The 18468-nt window shown below is 37.8% G+C and overlaps 1 protein-coding gene across 1 annotated transcript; it reads left to right on the forward strand.

Annotated features, from left to right (window-relative positions):
* The first annotated feature begins 4323 nt into the window (after positions 1-4323).
* slc17a6a (solute carrier family 17 member 6a) lies at positions 4324-14769 on the forward strand. The gene is made up of 12 exons (XM_057327064.1): positions 4324-4911; positions 6329-6584; positions 6799-6917; positions 7614-7728; positions 8787-8874; positions 8966-9052; positions 9301-9443; positions 9951-10100; positions 11136-11268; positions 11360-11470; positions 11724-11851; positions 12345-14769. The coding sequence occupies exons 1-12, from the start codon at positions 4826-4828 to the stop codon at positions 12690-12692; spliced, it is 1764 nt and encodes a 587-aa protein (XP_057183047.1). The 5' UTR covers positions 4324-4825; the 3' UTR covers positions 12693-14769.
* The last annotated feature ends 3699 nt before the right edge of the window (positions 14770-18468 follow it).

Genomic DNA, 18468 nt, shown 5'->3' on the forward strand with positions numbered 1-18468 from the left:
GTTTAGAATGCTAGTGGAAAGTTGTTTTCTGATTAGTTAGAGATATAGCGAGATTATAGTTTGTCATTAACCCTATATAGATTGCATTGGACACTCTAGCAACACACAGGAGCCCCACAGCTCGATTCGTCATGCATTGCTTCATGTGATTTACAGCTGTCATGTGGGGACAGAGCTGTCTGAAACAAGAGGTTTCTCTGTATAATGTCAGGAATGCGGTCTTTATTCCAACGTAAGTTTTACCACAGCTTTATCACATCTACTATATATATATATATATATATATTGAATGCGTTACTTATTCATTCGTTTATTTACTTACTTATTCGTTGCTTTATTCATGTATTTACTTATTCATTATTTATTTAATCACTTATATAACCAATTCTTTATTTATTTATTTGCCGCTTTATTTACTTATTCGTTGCTTTATTCATGTATTTAATTAATCATTTCTTTATTTAATCACTCGTTGCTTTATTTATTCACGCATAAGATACGTGTCAACCTCATAAAAACATGTCCAAAAACATGTCCAAACATGATCGCCGGAAAAGGGAGAAAAATGTTCGGTAAACATACGGGACAAAAGTTCAACTTGAGACGTGGACAATCACTCACAACGTGGACAGATACTGCCAAAGGGCAAAAGTTCACCGCGACGTGGGCGGTACCACACTAAGGGGGCGGATACGGTCAAAGGTTAACGCAAAGGGGGAGGCCCCCTCGCAACGTGGGTGGTCCGGAAGTAATTCAACACCCCCAACCCCCCCTCCGCAAAGGTCAATGACCCCATCAATCATACCTGTCAATCATTTTGACACTATGACCCGCATATATACTACTGGGGATGTAATCAAACAATGACGTTAACAGATTTGAGGCATAGATATGTAAGGATGAAGCAAAGACTCGGCACTGAAACGATCGCTACTGTTTCAGCTCTGATTCTGAAACACCAGCACACTCTGTTCACACTTCGAATGAGGCAACTATGTCTACATCTACAGTATATCTAACCAACGGTCCCAGCTCACGCAATTGAATGGAGGCGGAGACTAATTTGCATATCTACGAATCTGCCTACATTTACATACATTTAGGTGAAGAGTGTCATTCAAGTCATTTTAAGGCATGAAGAAATTACTGTCACATGAAAAAACTTTTACATATGCTATTTTAATGCAGTGATATTCGATATCGTGTTATGGCAATAGCAACATGTTCTCAATATTATTGTGGTCACATGACTGTATGAAACCATAGATCTTCTGGGCCTAACATAGAGAATGTTAGAAAAAATAATAGATGTTAGTTTTCTCAAGGTCCATCTGGTGCAATTTTTTATTTTATAAAAAGGATTTTTAGGTCAATTGACCCATCTCATAATAACTCATACTTCTGAGCAGCAGTTATGATTAGAGGGTAAAGAAAAGTGGATGCTTATGGCACGTTTCCAAGTCATCGTTTGTCATGTTAAATATTGCAATAAACATACTGTGGACTTTATGACGAGGTATTTTCGTACATTGAGATTTTGATTGTTACATCCCTAGTTTTAAGTGATAAACTTATGGAATGCAGTGCACTTTAATTTAGGCCCATTTAAATTTCTATTTTAAATTTCTATGAAATAAAATTCTATTAAATTCACTTACATTATGCCTATGCATCATAAAGTAGGTAGGCCTACATAAGTTGAACAAACTTTTTAGTTAAAAAGGTAAAAAAAAAGTTAATGTGAATTGTGTGGATCACACGACCTTGTCAACTGCAATTTATACTGGGCAAAATTTTAATTGTTTTTATTGTATTATTGATATTTGGGCTTCAATGGTCTAAATCTTATTTACACAACGCGGAACTAAAACAAACTCATCCACACAATCGATGCAATTAGTGTCATTGCAGATGAGTTTAAGAAAATAAGGGTTTTGTTTTGTGACATCTACATTTAAAGATGTTGTTAAAAAATGAACATTTGCATTGTTGTCTCTTCACAAATGCCGCGTCACTTCCTCGCGGAGCTTTGCTCCCTGATGACGCCGTTCATGTTGTGGAGGGGGCTCTGGGTCAGGGTCATGATAAGGGAGTTCGGGAGGAAGAGGGAGCCCAGAGCCATGTTGTGTAGAATGGAGCATGCCATGATCAGGGCTGGATTGGCCATCGGGCATACCGGGCATTTTCCCGGTGGGCCGATGTACTTTTTGGGCCGAAATGGATGCAGTGGCCAGAGAGACGGACGGATTAGAAGCGCGAATCGGAACGCGAACGCAACGCAATTGCGAATCGCACATGTATGCAGGAAAGGCAATGACAGCAGCACAACATACCACTCGCACCCCCCCCAACTACCCCCTCCCCGTCGACAAAAATGGTGGAGGGCCGCAGCTGGTCAAAAATGCCAGGGCCAAATTAACGTCTCAGTCCAGCCCTGGCCATGATGATCTGGGAGACTTTCTTGGGTTCATATAAAAATCTGCCGCCCGAAACATTGCCATCTCCACTTGAAGAGGCCAGTGCTCTGTTAACTACAGATCGCGCACGACCGAGGGCATCATTGTAGCGCACTCTGAGGGTTTTGGAATGGAGTTAGGAGCCAAAGTCTGAGGGGGTAACCACTGTCACCTGTTAACAGTATGACAGAATAATTGTACAGTAATCTCAAACTTTGAAAACAGACCATTATAGTTTTAATTTACCAAGAAGCCAGCCATCGCGTCAGCAAGTCTATTCCCAACACTGCTGTGCGCTAAAATAAATGAGTCATGTGTTGAACCAGGCCATCGTGCCATAACATTTGTCAGAATCATGTTGGGCTCACATATAACTTGCACATTTAAAGAATGCACATGCTTTCGATTCACGTAAATGAATTCGTTTTCATGTGGAGCCCTTATAGCAATATGAGTCAATTACTCCGATTACATTTGGAAAACGCGGACATTGTTGCAAATTGCCTTTTGGTGTTGGCCTGTTCTCCAGCAGTGTATGGAAACTTTATGTATCGACTCATCATTTTATTTATCCCGTTTAAAACAGCAGGCATTAAGGAGCTCAGCGACGGCTGTGAAATCCCAGACCTACGACAAATTAATAGTGTTATACAATTCCAGAATAGGCTTTGCGCGGGAAAGAAAAATACACCATGATAATTCCCGCTGGTAACTCCCGGTTGCCAGAAAACCTAAAACTGAAAGGACTTGGGTTGGTACCGGGATGGCGCGTTTCCGTGATTGTCCTTTGTAATGTTGGGCCCAGTTCAGCACACAGATCCAAGAGCATGGCTCTATGAACTTGAATCGGCTTATCAGTCATCATCGTTGGATCTCCATGGTCCCCGACCACTCTTTCCCTCCATCCTAAGACTTTCATTTGCATAATCCTCTAGTGCCAGCGCATCCATCATGTTGTACATGCGCAAGTGTCACCATATTTATATGCTTGCACCTATCAGATTAAATTCCTTACACCTTGTCATAACAATCAGACAATCCATGGTAAACCCTACCCCAACCCTGAGATCAATAAAAAATGAAAGTTCCATTTATTGACTCTTACGCTTTATTTTTTATTATAATTATTTTCAATTATTGTTAACCTTTAAAATGCGGTTTTTTGTGGTTTGTGGTAACAGTGATTTTTGAGAAACATGTCAAGTTAAATATTTTTAATTTCCTTCATCTGCCTCCAGTTCCTCCGCTCACCATCCGTGTCGCCTTCCAAAACGGAGAATTCTACCTCCGAAATTTTCCAACAACATCGCTGGCATCATTTCCAGGGCTCTTAACCTTGAGTCCAGGTGAAAAGGTTTTAACGTATTATCACCACATTAGCATAGCCCATATGCCTTAATTGACACTGAAAGCGGATACATTTGTGAAAACGTTCTGGGAAAACGCACGTAGAAATAATAATAAAACAATCACATATGAACAATTTTAAATGCGATCTATTCAGGGCTTGTGTTTTTCTGTCCTAGAGCGCCCACACGTGGTCAGATTGAGGCAATTGTTTAGCGTGGTCATGTAATGAACTATCTTTAACTGAATCGAAAAGCAACTTAATCAAACAGTTCATATTGTATTTATAGAACTATTGTATCTATTGTTTCATTGAGCCGAAGAGGTCGTAAACGATTGTTTAAATGAAAGTTGTTTGAAGCCTAGCCCACGTCATAAAGTCATTAAATGAAAATTATATGGGAAACGTATTTAACTGCCACATATTTTTGCCAATGGATCTTTGTTTGCTGATAGCTATCAATGCATGTCCTTTTAGCAGTTCATGAGTGATTGATGGGAGCGCGCAGGTGTGGAACGCGCAGCTCCCTCACTGTGTGCGGGTTCACGGAACAGCTGGACTGACGCGCGCGTTCCCTGTCCACGGTACTGAAAGATCTCCGGCATCTAGCGTAGGCTTCCACCTCTCCAAATTTCTTTCCACCGTCTCTTTCTTTGCATTACCTGCCTATTTTCTTGTTTTCCGGCCTTTTAAATAGATGAATTTTAAGGAAGTGCCTTTTCCTCGTCCCGTTTATTGGTAAAATTATTCCGACAAAATGGAAAAGGGAGGAATTCCAGAGGTCGAAGGAAAAGGATATTTACAGGATATTTCAGTGACTGGAAAACAAGATTTTATTTGACGGAATTTTGGGGGCTTTTAAAGGTCGAACATTAAGGATTAAAAGCGAAACACCGTTTTTTATTTGGTCAAAGAAACACCGCCCGGGTCTCCATACTTAAGGAATATGATGAAACACCTTATAGCCATTTCAAATTAAATATTATTATTATTATTATCAAGTGGAATATCATCTTTGGAGATGGAAACGATGAAGGATCGAGTTTTGGCCCCCGGTAAGGAGAGACTGAGGAATCTGGCGGGGAAAACCCTTGGACACATGCACAGGTATCCGTCAGTTCCATTTACAAAATCCCGATTGATAAAAATTTCAAATTTTGCGCTATTTAAATCGATATTTGATAGTTTCTTCCAATATTTCGATGTAAATGTTTAATATAATGGTTTCATGAAATCCACATTATGGTTTTCTCGTATATAACCCATGATTCATAAAAAATCATAATTGTGGTGGTGTCTTTGCATCTTTTAAAGAATTTTTCGTTAGTATAATGTACATAAGAAATAAATGTGTGTCGTAAAGATCGTGATGTGATTATGTGTAGATCTGGAGATGAAAGAATTCCTCCGAGGATTCATCCTCTGCCCACAGCGGTAAATTAATAATTCATGAAAAGAAAGTCGTGACACCACAAGCTGAAAATATATCGCTATAATTTAATAATAATAATATAGAATAAAAATAATATTTTTTTTATTTTTTATTGTCTGCCCTGAATCAAATGAAAAAAAAAACATTTAGGCTATATATCTCACAAGGCTATATTTACAAGTTACAATTTACTGACGCACATATACTGACACATTTATTTTCACAGCTTTTTTCGTTCAGTCTTATTTGAAATAATTAGGTAATTCTTTTACATTCTTTGCGTTGTATGAAAACAATACATTTACATGCAGATCATGTGTTATACATGCATTCCTATTAGCTACATATTACATTTTGCGTCAAAGATTGTGAAGCACCTATAGAGGAGTGGATGTTTAACATCACAGTAAAAAAATAAAAAAATAAATGTCATGTGATATACGCAGCAGGCCATCTATTTCTCACAACGTGTAAAGAAATAAACGCAATAAAGCATGCATTTCAATTTTATTTATATTATTTACTTGTTAATATTAGTCTTCAATAAACACAAAATAGAAAAAAAAATGTTATAGCTTGTACTCTATCGAGATATGTCCATGTCTGCGTTATCTTTTATAGCCTAAATACGTCGACGAGGATGTAAGAGACATAAATGCTGCAATGCGGTGCAAATAAGTCAGTTTTCAAAGTCGTGATCAGACAGTTCAGAACAGAGATAACGGGAGATGCTGATGCTGGACAGAAACTCAACCAGCGCTTTCGGTTATATTATTGAGAAAATAATCAGTTTTTAAAAAAAAAGATCTACACAAAGAGACAAATAAAGCATGTATACAGTTTTAATCAAGCAAACAAATCCCACGTCTAATTTCAAAAAGCAAATTGTAGGCTATTTGGTAACAAAGCCTATTATGTGCCAGCCTAATAAAACTTGTTTGTTCTCTCTCTCTCTCTCTCTCTCTCTCTCTCTCTCTCTCTCTCTCTCTCTCTCTCTCTCTCTCTCTCTCTCTCTCTCTCTCTCTCTATATTCTTCTAACTTTTGATTTTCATAACCATACACGTTACAAAATGGAACGGTAATTTTCAAAGGGTGATGGAAAGAAAGCAGAAGACGGGTGATGTTATCGAGCTGACGGAAGATGGGCGGCCCACACAGATAACGGAGAAGAAAGCGCCGCTGTGCGACTGCACGTGCTTCGGTCTCCCGCGCCGGTACATCATCGCCATCATGAGCGGCCTCGGCTTCTGCATCTCATTCGGCATCCGCTGTAACCTCGGAGTCGCTATCGTGGATATGGTCAACAACCGCACCATTCACATTGGTGGCAAGATCATAGTCAAAGAGGTGAGCGAGGGGCAGATTACCTGCAGAAACCCCTCCTCTTCATGTGAATGCCCCTCCCTCAGTCGCATCATCAACATCACGATCTGATTCCTTTAGTTCATGATTTAAACGATTCAAATGTTTAAACTAGAAATAAAAATGCGTTCATTCACATGCTTTTGATGTTTAAATGAAGATAGCTAATATATGTGTTCTTGTATGCGTATTTTCTAAGAAAGCTAAATTTAACTGGGACCCTGAGACGGTGGGAATGATCCACGGATCGTTTTTCTGGGGTTATATAGTGACACAGATCCCAGGAGGATATATATCCTCACGGCTGGCGGCCAACAGGTAATTTACATTACGCAATAAAACAAAATGTTGATTTCTTTATTTCTTTCTTTCTTTCTTTATTTATTTATACTAACAAATATCCTAATAATACATTTTTATTTATTTTAAATATTTATGGGGTATTTCTCACTTTTTACACTCTATAATAACATGATAACCATAAATTGTTCTATCCATCTACTATTTTTCTTAACATATTGCTAAGGCAACCTTAAAAAATATAGTTAACAAAGGAGCATACAAAAAAAGAATGTGTGAAACACGTGCAGTCTGCGCGTTAATGAGGTCTCCAGAGGAAAGCATGTCTGCTCTTCTGTATTCAGGGTTCATGGCAACCAAATAAAGCACACACGTGATATAAGATATGGCCTTCAAAAACATTTTATTTTGCCGTTGAGTAGCCTATACAAACGTTTTGTCTGTAAGATAAAAGAATGTGTTACACATTCCCGAAAATCAGAGAAATATCGAACACATGTTATGGTAATTACTTTAATTTTAAGACAATTAGATTGATGTTAGAAAGTTCATGTTAATGATGACACACCACGTGAAATAAAACATAAAACGAAATAAGTAAAAGCGTGTTTTCCCACTATGATTTGTGGAAAATAGGCCGCAATGTATTTTTTTCTATTTTAAAGAGAGATGGTATTCGTAAGTAAATGAGGTTTGTCTTTATTTTAATTCGAGGGTGTTTGGTCTTGCCATTCTGCTCACATCAATGCTCAACATGTTCATCCCATCTGCTGCGCGCGTGCACTACGGCTGCGTCATCTTTGTGAGGATACTGCAGGGTCTTGTCGAGGTACGACTTCTTTCCTTTGAAGACTGTTTTAACCAAAAATGAATGATATCTGTCATTACTCTGTCCTTTCAAAACTGCATAATAATTTTAGCTTCATGGACTAGAAAAGTACAAAATATAATGCATTGTTCATGGACTTATACATTGTGGGGACATACAGTACGTCATTTATTCGGAACAAACTTTTTTATTTTATCCTAACCCGAATTTGCATGTTTATATCATTTTCAAAATGCATTCATATGCTTATAAATCCACATTACAATTAGATTTAAGCATTAGGATGCTGGGTGGGTGACAGGTTCAGGTTTCCAATCCTACTGTAAAACAGGCAAACAGACAGACAGGCTCTGTTAAACCAGCTCCCTTAGAACCCTGCACTGACAGATCCAGAGAATAAACATGCCGATGAAAAGCTTCCCTCCTGACATCATCTCATACTCAAACAACACTCAAAGGATGAACACTGAAATAACATAGCAGCTGTCTGCCTTTACCTGTGTGATGGTCGTCTGCTATTCGGTGCGATTGTTTAGTTTCCTATGAGTGTTTACTGTAGATGAATCAAAGCCCATTTGAGGTTTTATTGTAACCAAAGCAGCCTGTGTTGTGTTTATTGACATTAGATATGCTGTCCTTTGCAGCATCGTGCAATTTGTGTCTATAAGGGACCGATTGTGTGACAATTAGCTGCTAATGAAGATTTAATGGGCGACATTAGTGTGTTTGTGGGTGAATCAGATTTGGTTTGCTCGACTTTGCATGGATCATTAATCCTTACTTGAAAAGCAATTGTATGTGTTAGTGTTCATTTGTTTAAAGCACTCGGGTCGCTTTTTGTCTGTGTTCATGACCCCCATGAAAGCTATTTTGTATGCTTTCTTTCCTTAAACAGCATTGTGGTATTCTCCAGCAAAAACAATTGCATGATTAATTATGAATGACATTTATAAAATGAATCAAAGTAATTTAATAAGAACATATTTAATAGCATTTAAAAAATAGTAATTGTACAACATTTGGGTTACAAAGAGTTTTTCATGTCTCTCTGTGTTCAGGGTGTGACCTACCCAGCATGCCATGGGATTTGGAGCAAGTGGGCTCCACCCATGGAGAGAAGTCGCTTAGCAACCACCTCTTTTTGTGGTAAATACATTTCACCCAGTGATAGTCTACATACACATATCAGAATGATCATGATAGCATCTATAAAACCTTTGAAAACGTCATGTTTCAGGTTCATATGCTGGCGCTGTGATCGCTATGCCACTGGCTGGAATATTAGTGCAGTACTCAGGCTGGTCTTCTGTCTTCTATTTATATGGTGGGATTATAATCTTGACTGTGGACTCATTACATGTTTATGTATAGTAGAACATATGTATCTGATGTTGGATGATGATAAACATTCAGTCATCATTCAATCAACCTAATGTATGTGACTTTCTTCTACAAAGACATTTTAAAGAACATCCATGGCCAATTCTTACAATCAATCCTTTGACTTTTCTTCTCAGTGCTTAGACGTCTAGGTTGGGTTGAATTATTCTTTGACTCTCTGGTGGGTTACAGGGAGTTTTGGGATGGTCTGGTACATGTTTTGGATTCTTGTGTCCTACGAGAGCCCAGCAGATCACCCCACCATTACAGATGAAGAGAGAACCTACATAGAGGAGAGTATTGGAGAAAGTGCCAATCTGCTTGGGGCGGCTGAGGTACGTTCTCCAATGTAGTTTCTGCTTGTAAATCTGCTTTTTAAGTCTGACGTCACGCACCACTGCTTCTGGACTCTATCAGATGCCATAGACAAGCATCAAAAAATGATAATATACACTAATGGCTTGCTGTAAAATATCAAAAAACACCATCCCTAACTTTCGTCTCAATAACGAAATCCCAGATGTCCAGACAGTGGTTCTTTTTTTATATTTATGTCGGAGATTCCGTTAGACAGTGAGTTCATCAAAGTTAACTGTAAATGTGTGATTTGAATTAAATTGTTCATAAATGGCTGTATAAATAGTCGCCTCAATCGAAACCATTGGAGGCTTTGACCAAGGAAACAGTATTCCTTACGTCCCGACTACTTCCAGTAATGGGCTGATTGTTAATGACCAACAAATCTCTGGGAGATGAGCTCTGTTTTGAGTGTTCTGTTTGTTGGTCAAAAATGTCCATTTCATATACCACACTCAAACAATGTGTAACGTTTTTTTTTACAGAAATTCAAGACACCCTGGAGGAAGTTCTTTTCCTCTATGCCGGTCTATGCAATCATTGTGGCCAATTTCTGCAGAAGCTGGACCTTCTACCTGCTGCTCATCAGTCAACCGGCGTACTTTGAGGAAGTGTTTGGCTTTGAAATCAGTAAGGTTAGAGAACAACTATTGTATATATATATACATATATGTGTTTTTACATTGTAATTTACATGTAAAACATCTGCATATAATTACACTTTTGACCCTAAACCTACCCAGAACAACATGTACAGTATATTTTTCTTTTGTAAAGTCTCATGCACAATTTTCTGGACAGGCTTCACTTTGAATCATTACTCTGTTTTATATTTGACCTCTCATTCACTGCTGTCACTATGGATTGAGTCGCCCATATTGGATTGTGTTTCTCATGTTGGACATTCAGAAATGTCTGCTCATACCGGTGTACATAAATAAAGCCTGACATTGTTATTGATCTTTGGCCTCTAAGCAAAAAGAGTAATAAATCCTGCAGGTCTGACAGGTGTAATTGAACCAATGCTTTGATACTGCTGCTCATAACTGTCTCATGCATGCAGCAGGAGAGATTTTAGTTGGAAGGTGTTTTGGGATTATCGGGATTTATCGGACATACTCTGAATTTTTTAACTTGTTCTAAGATACATATTTTTGTATGTATGATGCCCATTAATAGATGTAAGTGGTTTGCAATGCTTGCTTTAAAAATAGCCTGTGTTTCCAGACATTGGTGCAAATTGTCAATATGTTGTCACCTTTATGTCTTTCCGAGCTTGTGTGATTTTTTGTGTGAATTTTTGAGAAGACCCTTCAGATCTTCGGTTAATCTCCAAAAAATATATCACAATGAAGTAGTCAATGGCAACTTTTTACTTATCATTTTTTTTTGTAGATCCTCTGATATTTTTGAGTGTTTCAAACTAAATTGAAGCTATTCTTCCCATACAATGTTCCCCACCTGCTACAGTGTTCATATATTAACTATATATAGCCTAAAGTGATGGATTTGGTCATAAGACATGGGAAAATAACTGTATATTCAATAGGGTTGAATAAATAACACCAGAATTACCATTTTTTGACGAGCAACTTCTCTGGGAAAACCTTGGATGGTGAAGTACTTCTTATTGTAAGATCTGGTTGTGATTTGTGTTTGTGTGCGGTCAGGTCGGAATGGTCTCTGCTCTGCCCCATCTTGTCATGACCATCATAGTGCCGATCGGCGGTCAGCTTGCTGACTTCCTGCGCAGTAAAAATATCATGTCCACCACCAACGTCAGGAAAATGATGAACTGTGGAGGTGAGATAGTGATTGTTTTTAATTGTTTTTAACTCACACAATTCCTTTTTATTGAATTGAAAATGCTTTTTTTTCAACATTTTGTTTGTAGGGTTTGGAATGGAGGCCACTCTTCTGTTGGTGGTGGGTTTCTCTCACAGTAAAGGTGTGGCCATCTCATTTCTGGTGCTAGCAGTTGGATTTAGCGGCTTTGCTATTTCAGGTGAGTGTTAAAAAACATAGTATGTGAGAATATGTCAACCTAGAAACATGTTTGTATGCATTACCAAGCATAGTCCTGCACCTGAGTACTACAGTAAGTTTGATAACCACCACAGTAATGCAAGAATACAGATTAAATATGTACAATGTTACAACAATGCATGCATGTAACATGACCAAGCAATGAGGTTTTTATCTGCAGTAGACAAACTACAGGGTGTAGTGTGTAAAAAATGTTTTCTTTTTTCTTTCAGGATTCAATGTCAACCACCTAGACATTGCGCCAAGGTATGCCAGCATACTGATGGGTATTTCTAACGGGGTGGGCACACTCTCTGGTATGGTCTGCCCTCTCATTGTTGGCGCCATGACGAAAAACAAGGTGAGCTGACATGAATTTATCCTCATTTTTATTAGCAAGTGTGTTTATTAGCAAGTGTTGTTGACACTGGCTATGTTTCAAATAACATACAACCATACCACTCATACAATTTCTATGCTGTACACTGTAAACGCTATGCTAATTTTCTTTATGCATGGGTATACTGCGCTCCAGCATGTGAAGTGGAGCATAATGGTCGTCCATCTTTGTTTCCAAGATGGTACATGGATGTTCACAATGTGATGTGATAGCCGTGTTGCATACTACTCTTAGAAACATTTATTGATGCATAGTGCATACTTTTTAACATACTATTACATAGAAAGTATACAGCTAATACAACATCTAGGCAGAATGCGCTAAGCAGCGCACTGGTATTTGATTCGTAGTATAGCCACTAAGACAATCGAATGCTCAATATTTGTCCACTGTTGTTTGCTAGACTAGAAAAGATCAAAGACTGTATTCTCAAGTTTTCCATTTTGGCCATCAGTCACGAGAAGAGTGGCAGAACGTCTTCCTGATCGCCGCGCTGGTGCATTACGGGGGAGTCGTGTTCTATGGGATCTTCGCTTCAGGCGAGAAGCAGCCGTGGGCAGATCCGGAGGAGACCAGCGAGGAGAAGTGTGGCTTTATCGATGAAGACGAGTTAGCGGAGGAGACTGGTGACATCACACTGAGCCATGCTCCATTCGGGGCCCAGAGCGGTCTTGGGGGCCCCGCCAAAACATATGGGGCCACGACGCAGCTGAACGGGGGATGGGCCAAAGGCTGGGAGAAAACTGAGGAATATGTCCAAGAGGAAGCGGGACAGGCGTATAGAAGAGACGGGTACTCGTAGATAATTCAATCAGAGAGTCTTAGTCCAAACCAATTTAGAAAACATTTTTGGGGAGGGAGAATACACGAGAAAGTACATAATGTATTCAGAGAGCAAATTTATCATTAGAAAATACTGATTATAAAGTCATATTATAGGAATATAGAAGAAATATATATGACTAAATCAATTTAAAGACTTGAGTAGGTAGATGTTTATTTAAACAAAAATATTTATGTTCAGATATTACTACAGCATTTAATTAACAGACAATATTTACTGTAATAGCACAGACATATCTTAACTCAAAGCACAGGTTTTTGGTTCAGTTAGGTGTCGTCCACTGTGTGCTTTAGTAGATGAGTAGTTGTTGAGTTTAATAGATCTGAAGCAGATTAGAGTAGGTTAATCCGTAGTTTTGTTCAAAAGAAACAACCGTTTCACGTGGACGATTTTTTTCTCCTCTGGTTTACAGAGCCCTTGGAAAATATGCAAAATTTTGGGTTTTTTAACTATTTTATATAGTATAACCTCAAAACTACAAAGACTGCTGGTTATCATTATGTACGTGTACTATATTACACATTATAAACTGGTCCCTTTATTTGGGATTTAGATGTAGAAGATAGAGCAAAATAGACATTAAACAAGAAAGAATCTAGCACAATCTTACAAAGCGTATAATCACTGAATATGTGTATTAACGTGCATAAAGTAAAATGTATTGAAGAACCTTTAAATGTCCTAAAAGTACACTTGAGAACAATCTTGTTCAAATCTTGAATAAATCGTGGCACAAAACACAAAACATATTTAGTTCAGCTAACCATCAAACCATTCAAATGTGTGAAACGTCATTGCTTGGCTATACAGTCTTGTATTTTCAGTGGTATTAAGCTGGTCTTCATTAAAAAAAATTTCATTCTAGATATTTTCTGATATACTTTGATGCACTGACACGTTAGTAGGAAAAAAATATCTTTAGTATGTGTTTTACATGGATTTACTGTTTCTGTGAGACTGTGCCGCTGGGTTAGTGATATCTGTGCTTACTGTTCTTATCGGGCCATATTTACTGTATCATAGAAACTGTTATAAAAGTGAAGCTGTCCATCTGCAAGATATATTGTGATGTCAAAAGGTGGCATTTCATATGTAAGGTCAAAAAAATCCTATGTGGGGATTTGCTGATCACAGCAATGTATTTAACTGTTGCCATGCAAAGCAAAAAAAAGTTAGTAAGCTTTAATATGTGAATATCATAAAAACCTGTCTGGGTTAAATGTTACTGCAAATAACTAAATAACAAAGCTTACAATAATAAATATCATTATGTAAAAAAGTGTTAGGGTTTTTGGATTATTATGATTTTAGGATGGGAAATATGACCTGAATATTTTTATGCAGGATTCGCAGTGATACTGATCTATTCCTGACACAACTAATGTTGTTTTCAGTTTAACAGCACTAAAATGAAAACACATTTATTAAGAACACATACTGCAATAATTTATTGGTTACATCATGCATTTTGATATATTTATCTAAATCTACACATGAATTGTGTCTAGCGGTTTACAGAGTCATTTTAATGGACGGGGAATTCTTATTGAAACATCACAATCAGCTTAAAGTTGTTATGTTTGTTGTTCATGGTTGAAGATTCATGGACATTGTCAAATGTTGGAATCTGAGCCATGCTTTACGTTTCGAAACTCACCTAGATGTCTAGATGTTTTTTAAATTTGTGTATTGTGTGATGAACATCACAAACCTAAAGGTCTTTTCATGGCCTCTTGCCTGAGACTGAAGTGCACAAGTGATTGTTATATTCTATTGTTGTGTCAAACAGAGCGATTTGTTGATGTCAAAAAAGTGTTATACTGTATGAATTGCTTATTGTCATTTTATATACAATTATTCAAATCAAGACATTATTGTGTCTTAACTTTCATTTTTGAGACAGGTGTGAGACAGGACAATTTTCTGGTATTGAAAAGATAAGAGTTGATGTTCCTTATAGAGCGTGATGTTTATTTTTGCATGATATAGTCATTAAAAATATCTTGGGCATTGATTTCAAATCGTGTCTGTTGTCTCTTGTGGACATTCCTGAAACGTCTTTCTTCTGGGAACATCCAGTTCTCTTTATAATGTTTTTGGCTTTGCTTGTGATTTCCCTTTTAAAGCTTGACACTTTGAAATCTTTCTTTCTTTCTTTCTTTCTTTCTTTCTTTCTTTCTTTCTTTCTTTCTTTCTTTCTTTCTTTCTTTCTTTCTTTCTTTCTTTCTTTCTTTCTTTCTTTCTTTCTTTCTTTCTTTCTTTCTTTCTTTCTTTCTTTCTTTCTTTCTTTCTTTCTTTAAATGGTGATATTATAGAGGAGAAGGTGAAAATCTCAAAGAAGTGGACCACTTGATTTCGAAATGACTTGGCTTCTTTAAACAATCAAAAGCCATTTTCTTCATTCATCAAAGACTCCTCAGAGCTTTCTCTGATCTGCAGGCACCTTAATATGTGGTCCGAGTCAATACATTTGACTCATTACATTAGTAGAACAGTTAAATGGGTTAAATGACTTTGTGCAGTGGACAAATTACCACTAGAAGATAAAATGGTAATGAATCTCTAATCAATACACTTTAACACTGTTACAACAGACTGTTGACCACACTGCTTTCTCAGACATGAGAGCATGGAGTTGAAATCAAGACCCTCCAAAAGCCAGATCAGACCCTGATCTAAAATATGTTTGAAAGAAAATGCAGACTTTATTGGAACATTCATTTCAGCATTCAGTGTAAGTTTGTAAATGTTGGTGAATCATTTCTAATGGTAAGGATAGTGTTGACCAAAGGTTTAAGAAATATTCTCCATGTGCATGTTTGAAACAGATCATCGTGTCTCATCTGAGACCATAAACTGAGAACCAGATCAAGGCTTTGTGCAGCCGGCACGCGATGTTCAGGACTAACTGTTTGCACTGTGATGACATCTGATTCATTTGTATAGCTATTGTAGTCAAAGCCCAGTGTATCTACATTAGTCTCTAAAGTAATAACGCAAGCCTCACATTTCAAAGAAAAAGTGTCCGATTCCAAATCACGTGGGTTAGTGGTTTAGATCACATTTGCAAAATATTTAAGGCCACGCCATTCACATCAGTCAACTATTATGCTATTAAATACACAACATTGCTGAGTAGCGTGGCATTAGCTCAGCTGTTCTCAAAACTGTGTTGGTTTTCCAGTCAGGTTACTTTTCCAATTAGTTAATTTTATAATATTTTGTATTAGAATATAGGACGAGTCTACATTTAAATAAAATAAAATTGACTTTTGTTCTTATTTTTTATTGATGTACATCTAGTCCAAAGTAAATTTAACACCATTGCTCATACGCAAGACCACAAGAATAAGACTCCAGCTCAGGCATGGACATAAATATTTATTTTTTTAATAGCTTGATTCCGCATTATTTGTTAAGAGTCCATTCAGGTATACAGGTTATTTATTGTTGACTTCCAGCTGTCTTAACTGGAAGGTGTTAAGCAGGCGTGCTCTGTTAAAATGAACGGATGAGCCATCGCACTCTAATGACCTGGGCTGGCTTCCTCTGTGCCGTGTGCTAATGTGACAGGACACACAATGCTGTCACCAGCCGACCGGAACGTGTTTTCCCACAGCCCACCCTTGACACGCGTCACGCCAATTGCTTCCGTGACACATCCGCCCACATGACATCCATCAGCTTCAAAAACCTAAAATGCAGCAACTGATTGTGTATAGAAATATTCTGTATTTTAATTATGTTATTTATATGATCTATATTTTTATTTATATTATAGATATTTTATTGCATTACTTATTATAGTATTATAAATACTCACATTGTCTCTATAAACTATATGCACTGCATATACTGTATATATATATATATATATATATATATATATACACAGTATATACTGTATATATACAGTACATTAATGTATATAAACAGAACAAAGAACCACAGATTTTGCTGTATGTGTAATAAATGACTCTGATCTACTGCTTTGCTCAGGGCAGCAGGTGTTGCAGGGTATCCCCCGCATCTCTAGGGGACTTGGGACTCTAATCAGCATCCAAAATGAGTAAGTAATGACCAAGCCTCGGTAGTACTCATGGGACGCGAGGGTCCAAATACAATTATTCCCTTGATCCTCTCCCAACACACACAAATACCGTTCAACTCTCAGACAGATATTACAAAGGGGGAGGTTTCATCAGATGGATTCTGTCTGAATGTGAAACAGAATTATGGTTTGCTCAAGCAATCTGTCTAATTTCTTGACTAAACCCACAGTCACTTATGACTTAACAAGAATGAGTCAACAGTGACTAACCCATGGTTGGGTAAAATATGGACAAAACCAACAACTGGGCTATAAATTCAAAGCAAGCACCGAGAAAACTTGCAATACCAAGAACACCTTAGAAATAGCTTTGCAATGCCTTATAAACTACCTTGTAAGGCCAACAGCAAAAAACTACTCAGAACACCTTAGTGGTAACCCTGCAAATCCCCAGAAACTACCCAAAACACCTTAGCAACCATATAGAAACACCCTGGCGACCATCCAGAAAACCCTTACAACCACATATCAAAGCATTCAGCATTCACAACCGCTCAGAATACCTTTTCAACTGCATAGCAATATACAGAAAACCACTAAGAACACCTTAGCAATCCTACAGCAATGCCCTGGCAACCACCCAGACAGTTTACTCAAATTTTCTTGTTTAAAGCTGCAATCTATAAGTTTTGCCTCTCTATCACCATTTCTGTTTGCAACATAAGATTACAGGTTACTTCATGTACCTCAAAGGAGGTTTTCAGGGAATGCGGGGCTGGCTTCTCATCTCATCAATGTGCTGCCGCTTGTTCTTCCACAGCATGTTTATGAACCAGCGATGCCCTGAGGCATTTGTTCATGTAATTATGCTTTAAATTACTCTCCTCATGCACAGGACAATAACTTCACTGTCTCTACCACATACATCACGCGAATGATGCCTGACATCTCTCTGTTTGAAAAGGTTAGCAGGTTAGAAATGTCATATGCTACGCCGCCGTTCCAAACATAGCGGCACAAACAAAATAAATTTTTCATCGCTTATCAACACTTTTCTTGCGTTTGAGAGCTATACCCTTCCTCTCCACCACCCTGTTCTTCACACCATCTTAAAATAGTTCAGCCTCGCTGATGATGTGGGATCTGACTGTATTTTCTCTGCTTAAAAAGAACTTCTCTGAACTGGTTTCGGTTGCCAGATCTGCTCTGTGGAGACTAGCTGTGGATTATTTGTTATTCGTGTTGCCCGGAGAGCGAAAAGATGGAGGCAGCTAGTAGAAATAATGCTATTAGAGGTAACTCACTGTGTCCAAGTGAGCTGTATACATAGAAAGTCAGGTATATCTGAGTTCATATTAAAATCTCTTTTTTATGCAGACCATGGCAAATCCAAGCACAGTCTGGAGATTATTTGACTCATTTCAAACCCTATAGAGGAGACATGCATGTTAGAAGACATGAGATTTCTCAGAAGAAGCATCACAGGACATTTCAACAAGAAGTCTCAACTGGATTTCCATTTATTACCACTGCTGTATAGGACAAGTGAGATATTAAAGACATCCCAATTTTAATTGTTTCTTTCTTGAGGGGCTGGTACTCAGGTGTTACTGAAAGCCTTTCACCTTTCACTTTGACAGTGATCAAGAAGGGAGGGAGGCAGAGAGAGAGAGAGAGAGAGAG

The sequence above is a fragment of the Triplophysa rosa genome, unplaced genomic scaffold, assembly GCF_024868665.1.
Source record: "Triplophysa rosa unplaced genomic scaffold, Trosa_1v2 scaffold16_ERROPOS6745844, whole genome shotgun sequence".
Lineage (NCBI taxonomy): Eukaryota > Metazoa > Chordata > Actinopteri > Cypriniformes > Nemacheilidae > Triplophysa > Triplophysa rosa.